This window comes from Bombus vosnesenskii, unplaced genomic scaffold (assembly GCF_011952255.1).
Source record: "Bombus vosnesenskii isolate JDL3184/JDL3185 unplaced genomic scaffold, Bvos_JDL3184-5_v1.1 scf7180000016263, whole genome shotgun sequence".
NCBI classification, from domain to species: Eukaryota; Metazoa; Arthropoda; class Insecta; order Hymenoptera; family Apidae; genus Bombus; species Bombus vosnesenskii.
The window spans coordinates 1752817-1769427 of record NW_022884332.1 but is presented as its reverse complement, the minus strand read 5'-3'; the positions used below and the strand labels follow the sequence as shown (position 1 = coordinate 1769427).

At 30.1% G+C, this 16611-nt stretch overlaps 2 protein-coding genes across 9 annotated transcripts in view; both read left to right on the top strand.

Annotated features, from left to right (window-relative positions):
• The window catches only part of LOC117242074 (F-actin-monooxygenase Mical), a 109842-nt gene extending 99871 nt beyond the window's left edge, over positions 1-9971 (top strand). For 4 of the 8 annotated variants that reach the window (XM_033508435.1, XM_033508441.1, XM_033508437.1 and 1 more), the window contains 8 exons: positions 2245-5793; positions 5905-5934; positions 6610-6754; positions 6841-6988; positions 7061-7170; positions 7239-7412; positions 7539-7653; positions 8840-9971. In XM_033508435.1, coding sequence (XP_033364326.1) covers positions 2245-5793; positions 5905-5934; positions 6610-6754; positions 6841-6988; positions 7061-7170; positions 7239-7412; positions 7539-7653; positions 8840-8936 — 4368 coding nt within the window. In that variant the 3' untranslated portion in view covers positions 8937-9971. Of the gene's footprint in view, positions 1-2244; positions 5794-5904; positions 6023-6609; positions 6755-6840; positions 6989-7060; positions 7171-7238; positions 7413-7538; positions 8326-8839 lie in introns of those variants that run through there. The other 4 variants (XM_033508439.1, XM_033508438.1, XM_033508434.1 and 1 more) reach the window with 4 other exon arrangements.
• A 1798-nt stretch (positions 9972-11769) lies between these two features.
• On the top strand, positions 11770-15906 carry LOC117242120 (rho GTPase-activating protein 1). Its single transcript, XM_033508535.1, has 10 exons — positions 11770-12036; positions 12687-12794; positions 13060-13203; positions 13470-13650; positions 13746-13964; positions 14043-14141; positions 14213-14400; positions 14521-14721; positions 14801-14907; positions 14995-15906. Exons 1-10 carry the CDS (start codon positions 11988-11990, stop codon positions 15166-15168), a joined length of 1470 nt encoding a protein of 489 aa, XP_033364426.1. The 5' UTR covers positions 11770-11987; the 3' UTR covers positions 15169-15906.
• Positions 15907-16611: the final 705 nt, after the last annotated feature.

Below are 16611 nucleotides of genomic sequence, written 5' to 3'. Positions count from 1 at the left end.
TTGACGCTATTGTTAAGGAATTTGAGGAGATAGAGCGACAAAACGAGGAAATGTTTTCGATTGACACTGAAGATACTGAATCTAAATTGCATTTGGATACTTTATCTACGACATTGCATTTAGAGGACGCAAATGAACAATCAAACGTAACAAATAATGTAGATGTAGCGAAAGAACGTGAGCTGCCTTCTAATGGAAAAAATATAACTTTAAATAACATTGTACAAACTGAAGTGCATAAAGAAAAGCAGATTATCATCATTGATCAACCTGCGAATGAAATCAATTCAGAACAAACACCTTTGCCTTCACAACAAGTCAATAACATCTTAGATGCCAAATCATATGAAAATGTAATAATTAATCCCTCTAATAATGCGATCAATGCAGAAGAAAACATATTGACCTCACCACTAATAAGCGATATTTTAAATAGCACATCAGATGAATGTGTGGCAACTAGTTCTCACAAAATACAGGAAACAAATACGGAACAGGCTATATTAAAATCCAACAGTAACACGTTAGTATCTAAATTGGATGAAAGAAGAAAAGAAGTAACAACTGATCTTCGTACAGAACAAATAACTCCACAACTCAACAATATTTTCGTAACCGAATTCTATAAAAAAGAGACAAATAAGCAGTTTGGACCCGAAAATGTACAACAAACAATGTCGATTCCATATTTAAATTATGATATCTTAGGAACCAAATTACACGAACAGAAAATAGATGACGCAACTCATTCTGCTAGTAATACGAAGCCTGATGTAAAACAGATAGTATCGACGACGCAATTTAATAATATTAACAATAATAAGTACGATATTGTACATAGAAGCGATAATACTCTAAATAGGAGGAAAGAAATTACTAATAGAAATGATATATTATATAAAAGTTCCAAATCTTCTTTTGAATTAACGGCCTTACCTGTGGAACACGAGCAAGTTACTAAAGTAAAGATTGTTGAACAAAACATTGAAGTACCAAAACGTGTAAAGAATATGAATTCAAATAGCAATACAATTCTACCAAATCTAACAGATGAAGTTCCAAAAAGGCCAGATAGAAAACATGGACATCATGAACTCAGTTCTTCAATAAGGCTTGACATATCCAATGCACAATTTACTCCTGATGTTCCAATAAGAAGAAGAACTTCAAAACAAAAGTCTAATGTTCCACCTTCTTTAGAAGAGTCTACCTGTAACTCTACCTGTAAATTAAGTTCCACTACAATTAATGAGAGATTGGTTGAATCAGATATTAATACTAATAAACATAATAATGCGATAAATATAGGGACTAATAAGTTAAAACATTCGTCTGAAACAGCAAATCGTAATAGTGAAATAAGTAAAACAATAAGTACATTAGGAAATACTAGCGATGAACATAAACATTCTCAACACACAAAGTCTCCTCCATTAATAAACTCTGACAAGCGTGAATCTATGAAATCTATACCTCCTAAAAATGATAGAACAAAGAAAGATAAATGTATAGTGTCTTAGCATATATATTAATATTTAAACCACATATATGAGTGCATATGATGAACAAATCTTCAAACACGATTACTGTATGTTTTCAATATGTTTTTCAATTTTATGATTTACATTTAGGGAAATTGTGTGAGATATGTTAATAAAGTAAAGAAAAAAAGATATTACTTATACTTGGCTGATGGTATATCTTATTAAAATACCCAAAGCCGTTGAAGAAAAGGTAAAGCATCTTTATGTACGAATGGAGTGACCTATTGAACTAATTTTAAATTAACCGTGTCTCAAGTTGATTAATTGTTTGTGTTTGATTTAGTGTTCATGCTAAAACTGGCAATGTAACTCTCTTACCAATTTGTATTAATTTTGAAATTACCACCAGCCAATACTTTATTAAAAATCTCACTGTCTCATTTTAGACAAATTCATATGGTTATCATGATCAGTTTCACAATAAACATTGGGCGAGTATTAGTAACTAATATCATAGGAACATCATATATTTTTATATACATTTGTAAAACGCCAGAGTATTTCTTATTGGACTCTAGTAATGAAAATAATTAACAAGCTTAATATTATTAATACTACAAAACACTCTTTTGACCAAATGCATCATGTTCCTTGCCACTAATTGTTTCACTAATACACTAAACAAATTTTTTTTCTTCTTGATAACATTTAACGTTCATAATATTTCTATTCGTCTATTAATCTATGTGTAATCTCACAGGTTGCCTCCAATGAAGGTACATCAGAAGAGAGCGAAGAAAATTCAGCTACAGAAATATCGACGGACTCTGAATTTGAACACGATGGTGCAACTCCCACACAGCATGAGATTCCAGAAATTACGATCAACGATTCGTATGTCCGCAAAACCAGAGGAAATTATGTCGAGCCTAAGAAAGTTCAAGTAAAAAGCAAAGTTATTTCATCAATTAATGGGAATATCAAGCAAGATAAAGATTTAGAAGTCGCGAAGTCGCAATTAAAAACGGATCATAATATAAATCCTTCTCATCTTGAGAAAGAGAGTAAGCTGAATTTATTAGGATTCAATAATACGAATGTAGCTCCATTAATAAATCCACGCAAAGGAGATTATTTATTGAACCGCACTCATTCTACCGAAGGTATTGCGTCTAAATTATCTTTGGAGTTAAAAAAGAAGTATTTACTCGGTGGTACAGCCTTTGGTAGTTCTGTCATGAAGTCAGGATCAGCTTCGAATGTGGATACTCAGTTAAGAAATTTCACAGACGCTATTTCTCAACACCAAAAACTCTTAAATCCCGCTCCAGAACCAAGTCCAACGATGCAAGCATTCTTACAGGGAACGAGCAAATTACGCTCGAATAATACTCAACTTTCTCCTATATCACCTACAGCTATATTCTCTTCATCTCCGATAAAACCATACAATGCCAATCGTTCCCCACAGAACTTATTAAACAACGATACTCCTATTTATAAAGCAACAATTTTGCCTGAGATATCGAAAACCCACTTACCAGATTTGGTAAAAGAATCTAGTATATTAAAATCAAAAACTTCACCTAATATTGTCTGTGGTGAATCCAAGGACATAGAGAACAAAGAAGTTATGAAAGAACAAGTGGCATCTAGTCAATTGCATACAGTTAAGAGCTCACAAATATTAGAAAATGCGCGAAACTCTCAAAATACAGAGAGCAATTTTACTGTGACCACAGATGAAAATAATGGTTTCCGACCACGAAGTCCCTTGCATGAGACCTCTATCATAGTACCCCAAGTCGATTGGAGTAAAAACAAGGAAAAAACGAAAGAGACTGCTAGTACTGGAGATTCAGATATAGACAGCGATTCCTTATCTTCCGGCGATGGTGAAGCGGAAGATGAACCGCAGGATAAATCACCTGCTGTAAATTTGTCTCCGCCTCGTTTACAAATTCACAGTACAGATGGAGATCTGTTGCTGGACGAGGAAGCTAACAAATGTAAAGACTTTGATGATGGTCAGTCATTCGAACCAGATTCCATAGAGTGTTCATTTTTACTCGACAAAGAGTTGAATACTAAGATGAATACTGCAGTTTCTGCTCCAATATCTTCCATGAATAAAACTTCAATGGAGCTAGAGATAGTAAAGAATGAGATTGAGCAGTTAGAACTGCAGGATGATGGCAAAAAGAGCATTAGCAATTGCAGTACTCCTACATCGATAACTTCTGCAATTTCCAATAAACATGATGATTCTGAAGAGAATGACATCACCACAGCTGCCCTTACGGAAACAGAATTTTCAGAATGGGCTCGTGATGGTGAGGTCATTGTCTCAGATGATCTACGAGATGTCGAGTTCAATATTAATCCAGAATTTATAACCACAAGGCGGAAACCTACATTATCAGATGCTTCGAAAGCAGGTCATACTCCAATTACGATAGCTAAACAAGAAGATTTAACAGATATGGACTTGGATTTTTCGAAGCTTGACAAACAGATAGATGTTCCTATTAATAATACCTCGAAACTTTTAGCTAACGGTGAAAATATAGATTTTATGGACACAGATAACGAATCACTCCTTGATGATAGTTTGCAAGATGCTTCTAATACTGTTATGCTCAAGAATAGAGGATATATAGAATTCGTAAACATTAAGAGCTCACCAACGCTTACAAGTTCGCGAGATAAATTAATTACCGACGCTCCTATCGCAAAATTAGAAGTAGAGAATGACTCGTGCTCAGAGGAAGAAGCTTATAACGACAGAAACGTGATAGAAATAAATCCAGTTACCATGGATGATGTTATGAATAAGCTAAACGGTGCTATAAATAAATCCGAGAATAATACTAAATCAAACGTAGGAACAAAATCAAATTCTGTTCAAGAAGATCAATCTATCGCGGAAGCAATAAATAAAGAATTGTTCCAATCAATGGAGGAAGATAGTTTGCTTATCGTTGAACCAGCTGAAGATACCACTACTAGTGAAGTAGTCACTATTCTTGCTAGTCCCGTGAATCCACAAGTTTCAATAGTTCCGAGTCAAACTCAAAAGGAACCTGAACAAGGAGAAGAAACGAAAGTAACAGCTGATTCAAGCAATCCGGACTATCTGGAATATGTGAAACGTCTACAATCTAGAATCGCAGAATTTAGCAACGCCAAAGACTCTATAGATGTCAGAAAATCGAAGAGAAAGAACTCCAAAAGCTCTCTGCAATCTCGTGCCGCTGAGATGATAGCAGAAGAAATAAAAAATCAAGAAATAACGATAAATAACAGCTTTAATTCACCAGCTACCTCTAGGAAATTGGAAGAAATTACCAGAGAAAGATCCAAGCAAAAGAATGTAATACAAGATTTACTAATGGATAAAGTGGAAGCTCATAAGCAAAAGTCTGCAGAAAAAAAAGCAAGAAGAGCTGCTAGAGCTTCGTCGTTTAATTCAACTCCAACTTTATCGCCAATAAGACCATCCATTCCTAATGTTTCGCTGATTAATAAATTCGTGCCTACATCTATAGTAACACCTGAAAATAGTCCCTCGCATACTACTTCTGTTGAAACCAAAAAGTCTGTAAAAAGTGAAACATCTTATGAGTCACAGCAATTGCCTTGGAAATCAGAGATAGGAAAAACTACAAGTAAAGAAACTAATAAGAATGATATTCAATCCTCTGAAAATACCACATTAACTAAAATAGCTAATGAGAAAGAAAACTTTAGAACTCCGGTCGCACCTCCAAGATTGAAACACGAAGAAGCAAAGAGGACAGCAGAGAAGGCAAGGCAAGATGCAAGGGAAAGAGCTAGATTAAAGAGTGACGAAGATCTAGGTCTCAGTCCAGAAGATAAAATTAAAGAGCTGAGAATGAAAGTCACACGAAGACAACTTTCCATGGAAGAGAGAAAAACTAAAGAAGAAATACATGAACCTCGCATGAGACTCTACAGTTCTGGAGCAAACAAGACTGGATTAAAATTGCAAACGAGCAAGAGTACGGATAATATGAAGGCTGTAGCAGAGGCAATAAATTTTACTGACTTATCTGCTGCCAATGCAAAATCAATGGATGAACTGTTACATACTGATTTTCCAAAGTCAAATAATTCTGTTGCCGTCGTAAAAAGAGATAAGAAGCAAAAGACGAAAGATCCAGAAAGAAGAAAGAGTATCATCCAAGCAGTGTCAGATTTCTTCTTCAAGAAAGAATCTTCTCCTTCGCCGTCCAATCAAAAAGACAAATTATCTATGTTCCGTCTGACATCAAAAACAAAAGGCAAAGTACGTATATCCTATTTCTCCTTCGTGCTAGTCTCTCTACATTCCTTCTATTGTATAGCGTGTATGTATTCTCCAGTATCTCTTAACTAATTGGATTCTGAAATGTTTCAGTTATATAAATCGTATTCGGAAGGGTCAGATGTAAGCAACTCATAAGTCATTGATACTAATTTTTCCAGTATTAGCTTTCTTATGCCACTATTTGTATTCGCTATTGTATATCGTGCAGGTACTATGATTTTATTTTCGTTTGCCGCATTTTCTCGTCTGCTTTGAAGGGGTAACATATTGATTGGCATAAGCTACATGGAATTGTTTTATATTGTATTGTTGTTGAATCCTCGTAGTAATAATCTGCCCTATAAATAAGCATGGTAACTTTTATCACACACATAAATTGCCATTTCAGTATGTTCGTTTTTCTTTTTCAGTGTGCTTTAATCAAGTTGTATCTAACATATAGATATTAAGAAAATACTATTGAAAAACAGGTGGCTGGGTAGTTTATTTGACAGTTACTATATTCTCTACTATATTCCTACTATGTACAGAGTAGACTATTTCTTTATTAATTAATTTATCAAATTAAGTTGCTAAATTATGTAGTGTGCAGATATCTATATTTGTATTTTGTAACTGCATTTTCATATCATGAAATTTTGAAAGCTTGTTCAATGTACTCCAATAGTGAAGTTTATTGTAATTTTTATTTTCAATATTAAAATTGTTTACATTAATTACTAGAATTAAAGTAATTCTTTTTATATTTATCAAAGCAATAACAAGAAACCAATGTTATAGTATATCTTTTTTCAGCTTGATAAAGTCTTGTCGCCAAAGACTAACACTAGACCAAAAAGTGTGTGCGAGGGTATGCTCACAAGAAATTTCCTAAATGAAAACCCGCCGCCAATTCCATCACCACCCCTTACTTACACCATTCCTACTACACAAGTTTCAGGTATGAATAAGACATTGAGTACCACAACTATGTGAACATAAGAAAACTTTATTTCTTATATTTTATATCCATTGTTTATTTAACAGATGATAGTTTATCAGATGATGATACAAAAACAACAGCAATGTCAGCATCGTGCATGCACAAGGCTACAGTAACAGAAGGTTCTTGCAATAGTATTTCACGCAAAACAAAAACTACAAAACGAATAGCTAGACAAGCACAATTAAAGAGGTATGTAACAAAGTTATTTTATACTCTTATAGTAATTTAACCATTTATAATTCTCTTATAAATGTTCCAAAGGTTGCGTATGGCTCAAGAGATACAGAGAAAGCTAGAAGAAACAGAAGTTAAACAAAGAGAATTGGAAAGCAGAGGTGTTAGCGTTGAAAAAGCTCTTCGTGGTGAAGGCGGTAAGAATCTATCGCTACAACAAATTTCATTGTAGACGCTCAAAATAAAAAGTACTTATAATATTTAGAATGCTCTGATCGAGAAGAAGCGGATTTACTCAGAGAGTGGTTCGATCTTATGAAAGAACGCACGGAATTACGCAGATACGAAAAGGAGCTTTTGGTACGAGCTCAAGAGGTTCAACTTGAAGATCGTCATGAAAGATTGCAACAGGAATTGCGTGAACGCTTAGCTGATGATGGTTAGTGTTTTCTTACAATGTTTCAATTTTTATTAATGGTTTAATGATATAATAGTAATAAGTTATATTTTATAATACATTTATAAAAGGATATTAGGAGGAATAGGATATATTAACATTTTACAGATGATAAAAAGACCAGCGCTGATGTGAAAAAAGAAGGAGAGATTTTAACAGAAATGTTGGAAATAGTTGCAAAGCGGGACTCGCTCATTGCTCTTTTAGAAGAGGAGCGTCAAAGGTGGTGTAAATCTACATGCCAAACATTAACTTCCTTTCCTACACATACCGTTGCCTGTTTTTCGCACGTATCTAATTTCTTTTCTCCTGATTTGAGTGATACATCTTCTGTGCTCACTTTAGTAGTCATTTTAATCATGTATGTGTTTTTGACTAACTTAATAGAATTATTCATTAACTTTTACAATGAACCGCTAACGCTTTTCAACTCTTCATACTTTTCTAAATTTTCTTAATTTCATAAATGATATTTAAATTTCTCTATTTTCATTTATATATTACAAATATTAAAAAGTTCTTAAGCTCCTTTACAGCATTTCTATTCCATTAATTTTATACATAATCGTATCGTACGATTACATATAAAAGCTATAAATCGTTCACATTATAGCTCAGTGTATTTTGTTATATCATTTTTTTCTATAGAGTATTATATATTTATTTTACAAAGACTATTAACTAGTGATCACAGTATACAGTTTTTTCCATTCACTTGTAATTTTACATTGCATGCAGAAGAGCAAATTAGGAGAGTTATTTTTTACATTCTTCTTTTACAATTTTTAAATTTTTATTGTAATTCAGTTACGCATGTTATTCATATACACATTTTTTTTGTTTTTTTTTACTATAAGTATTTTTTTGCATCGTAATAAAGTGATGTATTTGTATATTTGACTGTATTGTAGTGCTGTTGAGAGAATGAAAATATTTTAATTGTATTTAAAATTATATTTGATCATGTACAGGGTTAAAAATATAGCATTGTTAAAATTATAGAAATGTAATTGTTGTTAGATTTTGAAGTATTCTTTGATGGATACTTCGATAAAAATAAAATATGTTACTATATGTGTTTATGGTAATTATTTCCTAAACACATATCACTGTTAAAAGACCTTATAGGCAAAGTTTTTAAGCAATAATTGTTAAATAGATTTTTGTATAAGAATGGAAGTATATTATATATTTTCATAAAAAATTTCCGTTAATTTCATTCCATAAATTTTTAAAGAAATATTTGATAACACATAATAAACCCATTGACGTACAAAAATATTTTAACATATTTGGTTGCTTTATATTAATTATTACTATGTTCCATTTGCACGAAATAAAGACGTTATCATTGCATATTTCAATCCTGACTATTGTATTTAGTTAATGGAAGCATACTTTTCTTTTAGGTATCAAGATGAAGATCGTGACCTTGAAGCTCAAATGTTGGCTAAAGGCCTCAGATTAACACCAATAAAAAAATGTGGTCCTAAGTATTCGGTTTAATAGGAATCACATTATTGTACATATACTCCATTCTATATTTCCATTCACAAATTCTAACAAATAAGTAATTTAATTATGTTGTAAATAAGAAACAGATCTTACAAGGATGAAATGTCTTACAAAGATCAAAACTTAATTGTCACGTAACTCTTTTGTATGTTGAAGTTTTAATTCAATTGCAAGTCTTTTAACACAAAAATGCAAATATGCAAATTTCATATATTCATCCTCTTTTAAAGAAAAACACGGACCAATTATTTTATTTTACATCTCCATTTTTTACAGATTGTTTACTATGACATCTATTTTAAGCTGTACACATCATATGTATATAATTTTAAGGAATTCGATTTATTTGTAGTATACTTTTTATCTACTGTACATCATATGTTTTCAAATTGTCCGAACACCAAGTGGAATTGTATTATAAATGAATTTCTTAGTCCTCATTGCTTAAGATTTAAGGTAAGATAACATAAGATCAAGCAAAAACATAAACTTTAATGCACATTTACAGAAAAAAATGTGCGATCTGTATAGGAAAACTCAATATGACATATATGGATTTGAAAAAAATTTTATGAATATATACATATATTTTATCATTGCAAACACAAAAAATTCTGCCTTTACATGTAAATCAATCAAAATATAATCATTATACATATACGTAGATTTGATTATTTACAAACACAAAATGTTGTATTTTGCGATTTGATATAGTAACTAAACAAGAAGTGATATAGGAAATACCTTTTGCACTACAATAATGTGCATTGCAACATACACAGACACACGATATGTACATTATACAATTAAATAAGATGTATAAATCTATTTTTATGTTTACAAAGAGACTGGTAAATGGAATGTATAAACAATTGTAGGATTTTAATAACCCACAAACATGTAAAGTTTTGTATGAAATATAATTGGAAAAATGAACATATATTTACTATTAGAAAATAATGTTGAAATCAGCCTGTTTCCTTGATACATATTTAACTCGTACAATAATAATGTCAGTTACAAATATTGAAACAAGCTGCCAATGTTTCAGCCTCAAATGTTAAACATTTAAACAGTAACTTAAAATGTAAAAATATAATAATAATCCTAATATAAATAAAAATATAAAGTAATTGAATACAAATCATTACACACTAAATTGCAAAATGTAGGTAGGGAATGTAGTATCATTCAAATCATTATTGCCATTCATATGAATTAACGAGCAAATGAATGTTAATCAATTTTTTTAATGCTTTATTTAAATTGCTACTATACTATACAAAAATATTTTTGTATATTATAAGAGACCTAAATGCCATTATAAATGTATTAATAAAGTATATATCATACAACGTATAAATATGTAGAATGTAATAAAATTAAAGAAAACCATATAAAGATGTAGAAAGTAAGCATTTTTAAAAATTAGACTATTACAAATAACAGTTTATCATGAAGGCTAAAATATACTAAATGTTATATGAGTCAGTATCACTTAATCCTTTATACATTTAATTAATAAACTACATTAAAAATTACTAAATTAAAAGTCCATAAACAATATTTTTTGTTTCTTTGCATATTTACATTTAATATTTTAATACTCAATATTAGTTCTTCTAAACTTCTTTGTTAAAAATGTTCAATATGAAAAAATTGGTTTTTTAACCTTTATCAATAAAAATAGGTTATCTCTTACAGGACGTATCATAATAACACATTAATTGCCTAGACTTATATTAATTAATTATGAAATTCAACTCATTTGGGAAAGTTCTACAATGTTCATAGCAATCATGGGTGCCTAGAAGGTGGAATTGTACAACATGTATGTAATTGAAAAGAAATCGTATAAATAGTAAATTGAGAATTTATGTTCAACATTTGTAAAGAAATAAATCTGTATAAAACTAGTTTTTTGTAAAGGAGAATGAACAATAATGTGATTCATGCAACATATTTATTAAAATATAATTTAAATCATCGCAAAAACATTTGATTTTAATTCAAATGATATATTGCACAAAATCACATATTATCATTTACTTTATTTACGTCATCATAGCTTTGTATAAAAAATTACATTTTTTCCATACAGTAAATTACAGAATAATAAATGACAGAATGTACTCACAATATGTAAATATAATATAACTTCTATTAACAAAAAAATAATATTTTCTACTTTATTAACAAAATCTTTGAATTAGGTAAAAGATATAAAAAGTATATATATTTATATTGTTTAATATTATCATAATCTTTATAAATATTAAATATTTTTTACAATAATAACAAAATAATTTATCTGTTTATAAATTCTTAAGTATCTTTCTTGATATAATTCTTTTTCTTTTTTAGATAAGTATTTGTCTTCATTACTTAAAAAAAATTTAACTGAATTTTCTATTAATTATTATTATTATATTATATTATTAAGTAGTGATTTAAAAATTAATTTATAAGCAATTGTAACTGTCTGAAAAATTTTTTAGATATAAATAACATAAAAAAGAGATATTTAAACATTTTAAGTTCAAAACTCTCAAACGTATTAACTTATTTATTTAAAATATTTAATAGATATCATTTTTAAGATTATATTGGAATCAAAAAGTCAATCGATTGATATCCAGACGTGGATATATTTATTTTTTGATTACATACATAGATATTTCTATATAACGTAGATACTTATTTATTTATTTATTCTCCGCCTTAATTTAACGTTTGAACGTATCACGTGATTTTCATATTTTTAGCGCGCATCGTATCTATATCGCGAAAGTATACAACTAGCCAATAGGAATAAGTATGAAAATATTCGTTAATCGAGCAGTGGGGAAAGGGAGTGACGAGTGACTACGAATTACAATTAGCGACACAACAAATGAAAGCGTGACGTGAATACGCTGGTTTGCCATACCACGTCGGGATAATGTCGTTCGAGAAGAAAAACGTTGTTCGTTTGTAAAGCAGGCTACGTGAAAAGCCCCGTAATTTAATCGAGGCACTGTTTTATCGCACAGTTGCCAGAAAATGGAAGCAGACTATCAACCGACGCTAAGCCCAACACGAACTTTGACAGGTGAGCTTATCCGTTGCGATTGTTGACGTTGCTTTAGGTGTCAAATAAACGTCACACCAAAGTACAATATCGCCGAAAATCGTGATTGTAAAAAAGTTCACCTGGCATCGACGTTTTTCTGTTCGTTCTAGCGAGAAAACATTTCACGATGGATCTCAGTCTCCTATGTGGAAAAGCACATCGATAAGTGACGAATAATTCGCGTATATGACACGATAGTGCGTATTAAAAAAATTTCAGATTTGATCATAACTTGACATAGTTCCAGTCTTTCGTTCAAATATACATAAACGTATCAGTAGAAAATCCGTTTTCTTCTTAAGTTCCACAATCGTAGTGGTTTGTAAACATGGATGAAATACCATCAAAATATTTATTGGAGATCATATATACCGTGTAATGTGATCAGGGGAAAATTGATATATAACGAGAAACCGCGAGATGTATACTAGTCATCAATTTATTATGATACTTGTTTTGCAAAGATGTTTCTTTTTTTTTTAATATTACTTAACATTTTTTAAGTACCTATTTATAATGCAAAACCACTGATTGAATAAATAATTGGCAATGGCTGATGTAGTGTTTTGTGATTCATTGATACATATTTGGTGTAGACAATAATGCGCATACTTCTGTTTGTATGATAGCAATAGCTAATGACGTCGAAGACCCATACCCAAGTTTGTCAGATTATCATGATTATGAGCCCAACTTGGAGTTCGATGATACTGAGTTACAGACCACTTCAAATAATGGTAAGATATTTCAATATAAAAGAAATTCAGATTACTAAGTGTAGAAAGTTAAAAGTAGTTTTATGTAATAGTATAAATATGTAGAATATTATCTATGAGATATTTACCATGAAACATACTTTAATCTTTAAGTTATTCTTTTAAGAAATTTAAGTTAATTACTTGTGTTACTATTATAATTCTCTTGTAAATTCTTACATTAAATTCAAATAGGGTTTCACACAAATAATTATCTTATAATATAATTGATGTAATGATTTTATAGCTGTACAACTTTTAGAAGAAAAATTGGACATAATTAGCAGTGGTGCTGGTACTGGGATAGATTATTTGGAGAGTCCAGTAAGCGATGGGACAATTGAAGAAAACTTTGAAGAAGCTTTGGTAGATGCTCCAGTTATCGAATCCGGTGTGTGACCTTTTATCTTCTGTTAGTAGCCACTAAATGTCATGGCATTTGGGGCTTAGCAGGTGAATTATGTAGATCATTGTACAGTTTATTATTGCATGGTATAAAAATGCACAAAAGCAAAGGTTAAATGACTCTTTTACTTGATCTGCAATTCATTCATTATTTTGGGTATTTATTTTATAAAAAGAGTCAAAGGGAAACCAAAAGGAAATTTAATGTAGAAATAAAAGATTATTATGAATATACTCTTTCATGCTGAGTAGCAGAGGATCTTGCTGCATTGGACGGTGAACTTGCGGATGAAGAAGATTATCTTGATATATCGAGATATGGCATTGTAGAAGTGGTTGGTGATGATAGTGCTGGTCGTAAAATAATAGTAGTATCTGCATGTAAATTACCTCCTGTTGGAAAAGAAGCGTTTAATCATGCTAAACTTCTCAGGTTTGTGACATAAATATATGAGTATAATATATATAGATATACATATGTTTTCTAAGATTTATTTCATTATTTTTAACAATACATTTATTTAACAGGTATCTCACACATACTTTAGACACATTTGTAGAACAAGATTATAGTTTAATTTATTTTCACTATGGTCTTACTTCAAAAAATAAACCACCATTATCCTGGTTATGGCAAGCATATAAAGCTTTCGACAGAAAGTATAAAAAAAATTTGAAAGCTTTATATCTAGTACATCCAACTAATTTTATTAGAATTGTATGGCAGATATTTAAACCAGCTATTAGGTAATTATTTCTTACTCAGTTGATGAATATTTTCTTTCAGTTACTATATTAATCTTGATATTATTGTTATTTCTTTAGTGCAAAGTTTGGTCGGAAAATGATGTATGTTAATTATTTGGAAGAACTGGCACAATATATTAATCTTGATCAACTTATTATACCTCCTCAAGTAATAGAGTAAGTGTTTCTTTTGTAATTATAAAACTTTTAGATTTATATCAATATTAATTGATTACATTCATTTGTAGACACAATGAACAGCTAATGTTAAAGAACAAAAAGAATTTACCAACCAGTCCACCTCAGAGTGCGGTGACAACACCAGTTGGTACCACTCAATTTGGAGCAAGCCTTACTTTTATTAAAGAAAATAATAATGGCGATCCTATACCACCAATAGTGCGACAATGCATTGAATTTCTTGATACACCAGATGGTATGCTTATAATTATGTAATTTGTATAATTCAGTATCTTTCTTTAAAAATGCCATGATAATAATATTATCATATATCATTTCTTCGAAGATAACAATTGTAATATTATCACGCTTATAGCATTAGAAACAGAAGGAATATTTAGAAGATCAGCTAATGTAGCAGTAGTTAAGGAACTTCAGAATCGTTGCAATCAAGGATTGCCTGTTGATTTCCAAGGAGACCCACACATAGCAGCTGTTCTTCTTAAAACGTTTCTTCGAGAATTAGATGAACCTCTTATGACGTATGAATTATATGATGAAATAACGCAATTTCAAGGTAAATATTAAAATACAATTTTGTTATTTATTGATATTGAGTATGACATAATATAAATATTTTCATATTCTCATTTTAGCTCTATCGAAAGATGAACGCCCAAGAAGAGTTAAAATATTAGTACTTGAAAAACTTCCAGAAGATAATTACCAACTCTTAAAATATATCGTACAATTTTTATCGAGGGTAGGCTATTACTTTAATGATTACGTGATTTATTATTTTCCTTCTTATATATAATTTTATGATAAAATATATCTATATTTATAACAGGTAATGGACAGGTGTGATTTAAACAAAATGACATCAAGTAATCTCGCCGTCGTATTTGGTCCAAATCTTGTCAGAGCACCACCATCACGTGGAATGTCACTCTCCGCGATAGGTCCCATTAATCAATTCATAGACTTTTTATTTACTCATCAGGATAAAATATTTATTATATAAAGAAAATATAAAATCGAACGCTAAAGGCCTAATTTGGAACGAAATTAATATTTTATGTATGTTATAGAACAGAAATCCTATAAATTCGGCTGCCATGTTTGATATTGTATAAAATTTACATAATACAACTTCGAAGAAAATTTTATAGGATTTTTATTGAAAAGTATGAGAAGTTCCTGAGACTTTCATTTTAGAATGTAAAAGCGAGAATCTCTTTTAGAATCTTCGAAGTCATATCAAACTTGTTGGAATTCGAAGCGAACGTAACAATTCGTGTATAATATTCATATTTAATTATAACATTCGTACTTTGTTGATTAAAATATTTTTATATTCAAATATACAGATAGAGAAATACTTGCATACCTAATGTCACAAACAGCGTTTAATTATACAGCTTGCACAAAATTTTTTTCTAGTAAATTGGTATCATGATTTCAGGATTAACATAAGGGACGTTAAAAGTAATGTAAATGGTCTGGTTGCTACGTAATTCAAAAGTGTGCAAAGTTATATAAAAATTAATGGTATACCAAAGATATATAAAAATATCATGAAATTATAAAATGTAGGATTATTTAAAGATAGCATAATATAGTAAAACTAGACGAGCAAATTACGATGATGTACAGGATGCCTTGCTCGCATAATTTTATTAACGTAAGGATTAAAATGGCAAACGTCGTAAAAGTCATGATAACTACATGTTATTATACATAGTTGATTAATATAGCCAAAGCGAAAAATAGTAATAAATTAGTAACTATTAATAGTATATGGCATCCTTTGTATTAACATTATGTATATATGTGTATATATATATATATATATATATATATATATATATATATATATATATATATATATATATATATATATACACAGAAATTAATAGCACTGTATACAATTTTAGTCTGATTAAATGAGATTGTTCTTTTAATAATACATATAAATACAAAGAATCTTTCGGTGCATTGTTAAAATCATATTTAAATTAAATTTAAAGTAACAATAAAATTTCTCATTTTTCAGTAAATAAGCATTAAGTTACTGATGTGATTAGAACGTGTTTATGTAATACTTGGTTTGTAACTTTCATACAAAGAAAAACTATAACAAGTTCAAAAAGCAAGAGAATAACACATGAATTTTTGCTAATTTAAAATAGTAACAAATGATCGAAATTAATATTCGTTATTACGGTAATTTAACAATTAGACTAAAATCATTGTCAGGGTACCATGTAATATAATGTTTAGCATTATTGTCTGTTATCATTTGAAAGATGAAAGACACAGTAATCTTTCTACTGTCATATATATATATATATCTTTGTACATTTTCTTAAATAGTCCTGCCATTATGGGTTTCTGGGATAAAATAGGGGCTCAACGCCTAATATGTTCTCTGTTATGGAAAAAGACTAACCCAGACCTATATAGA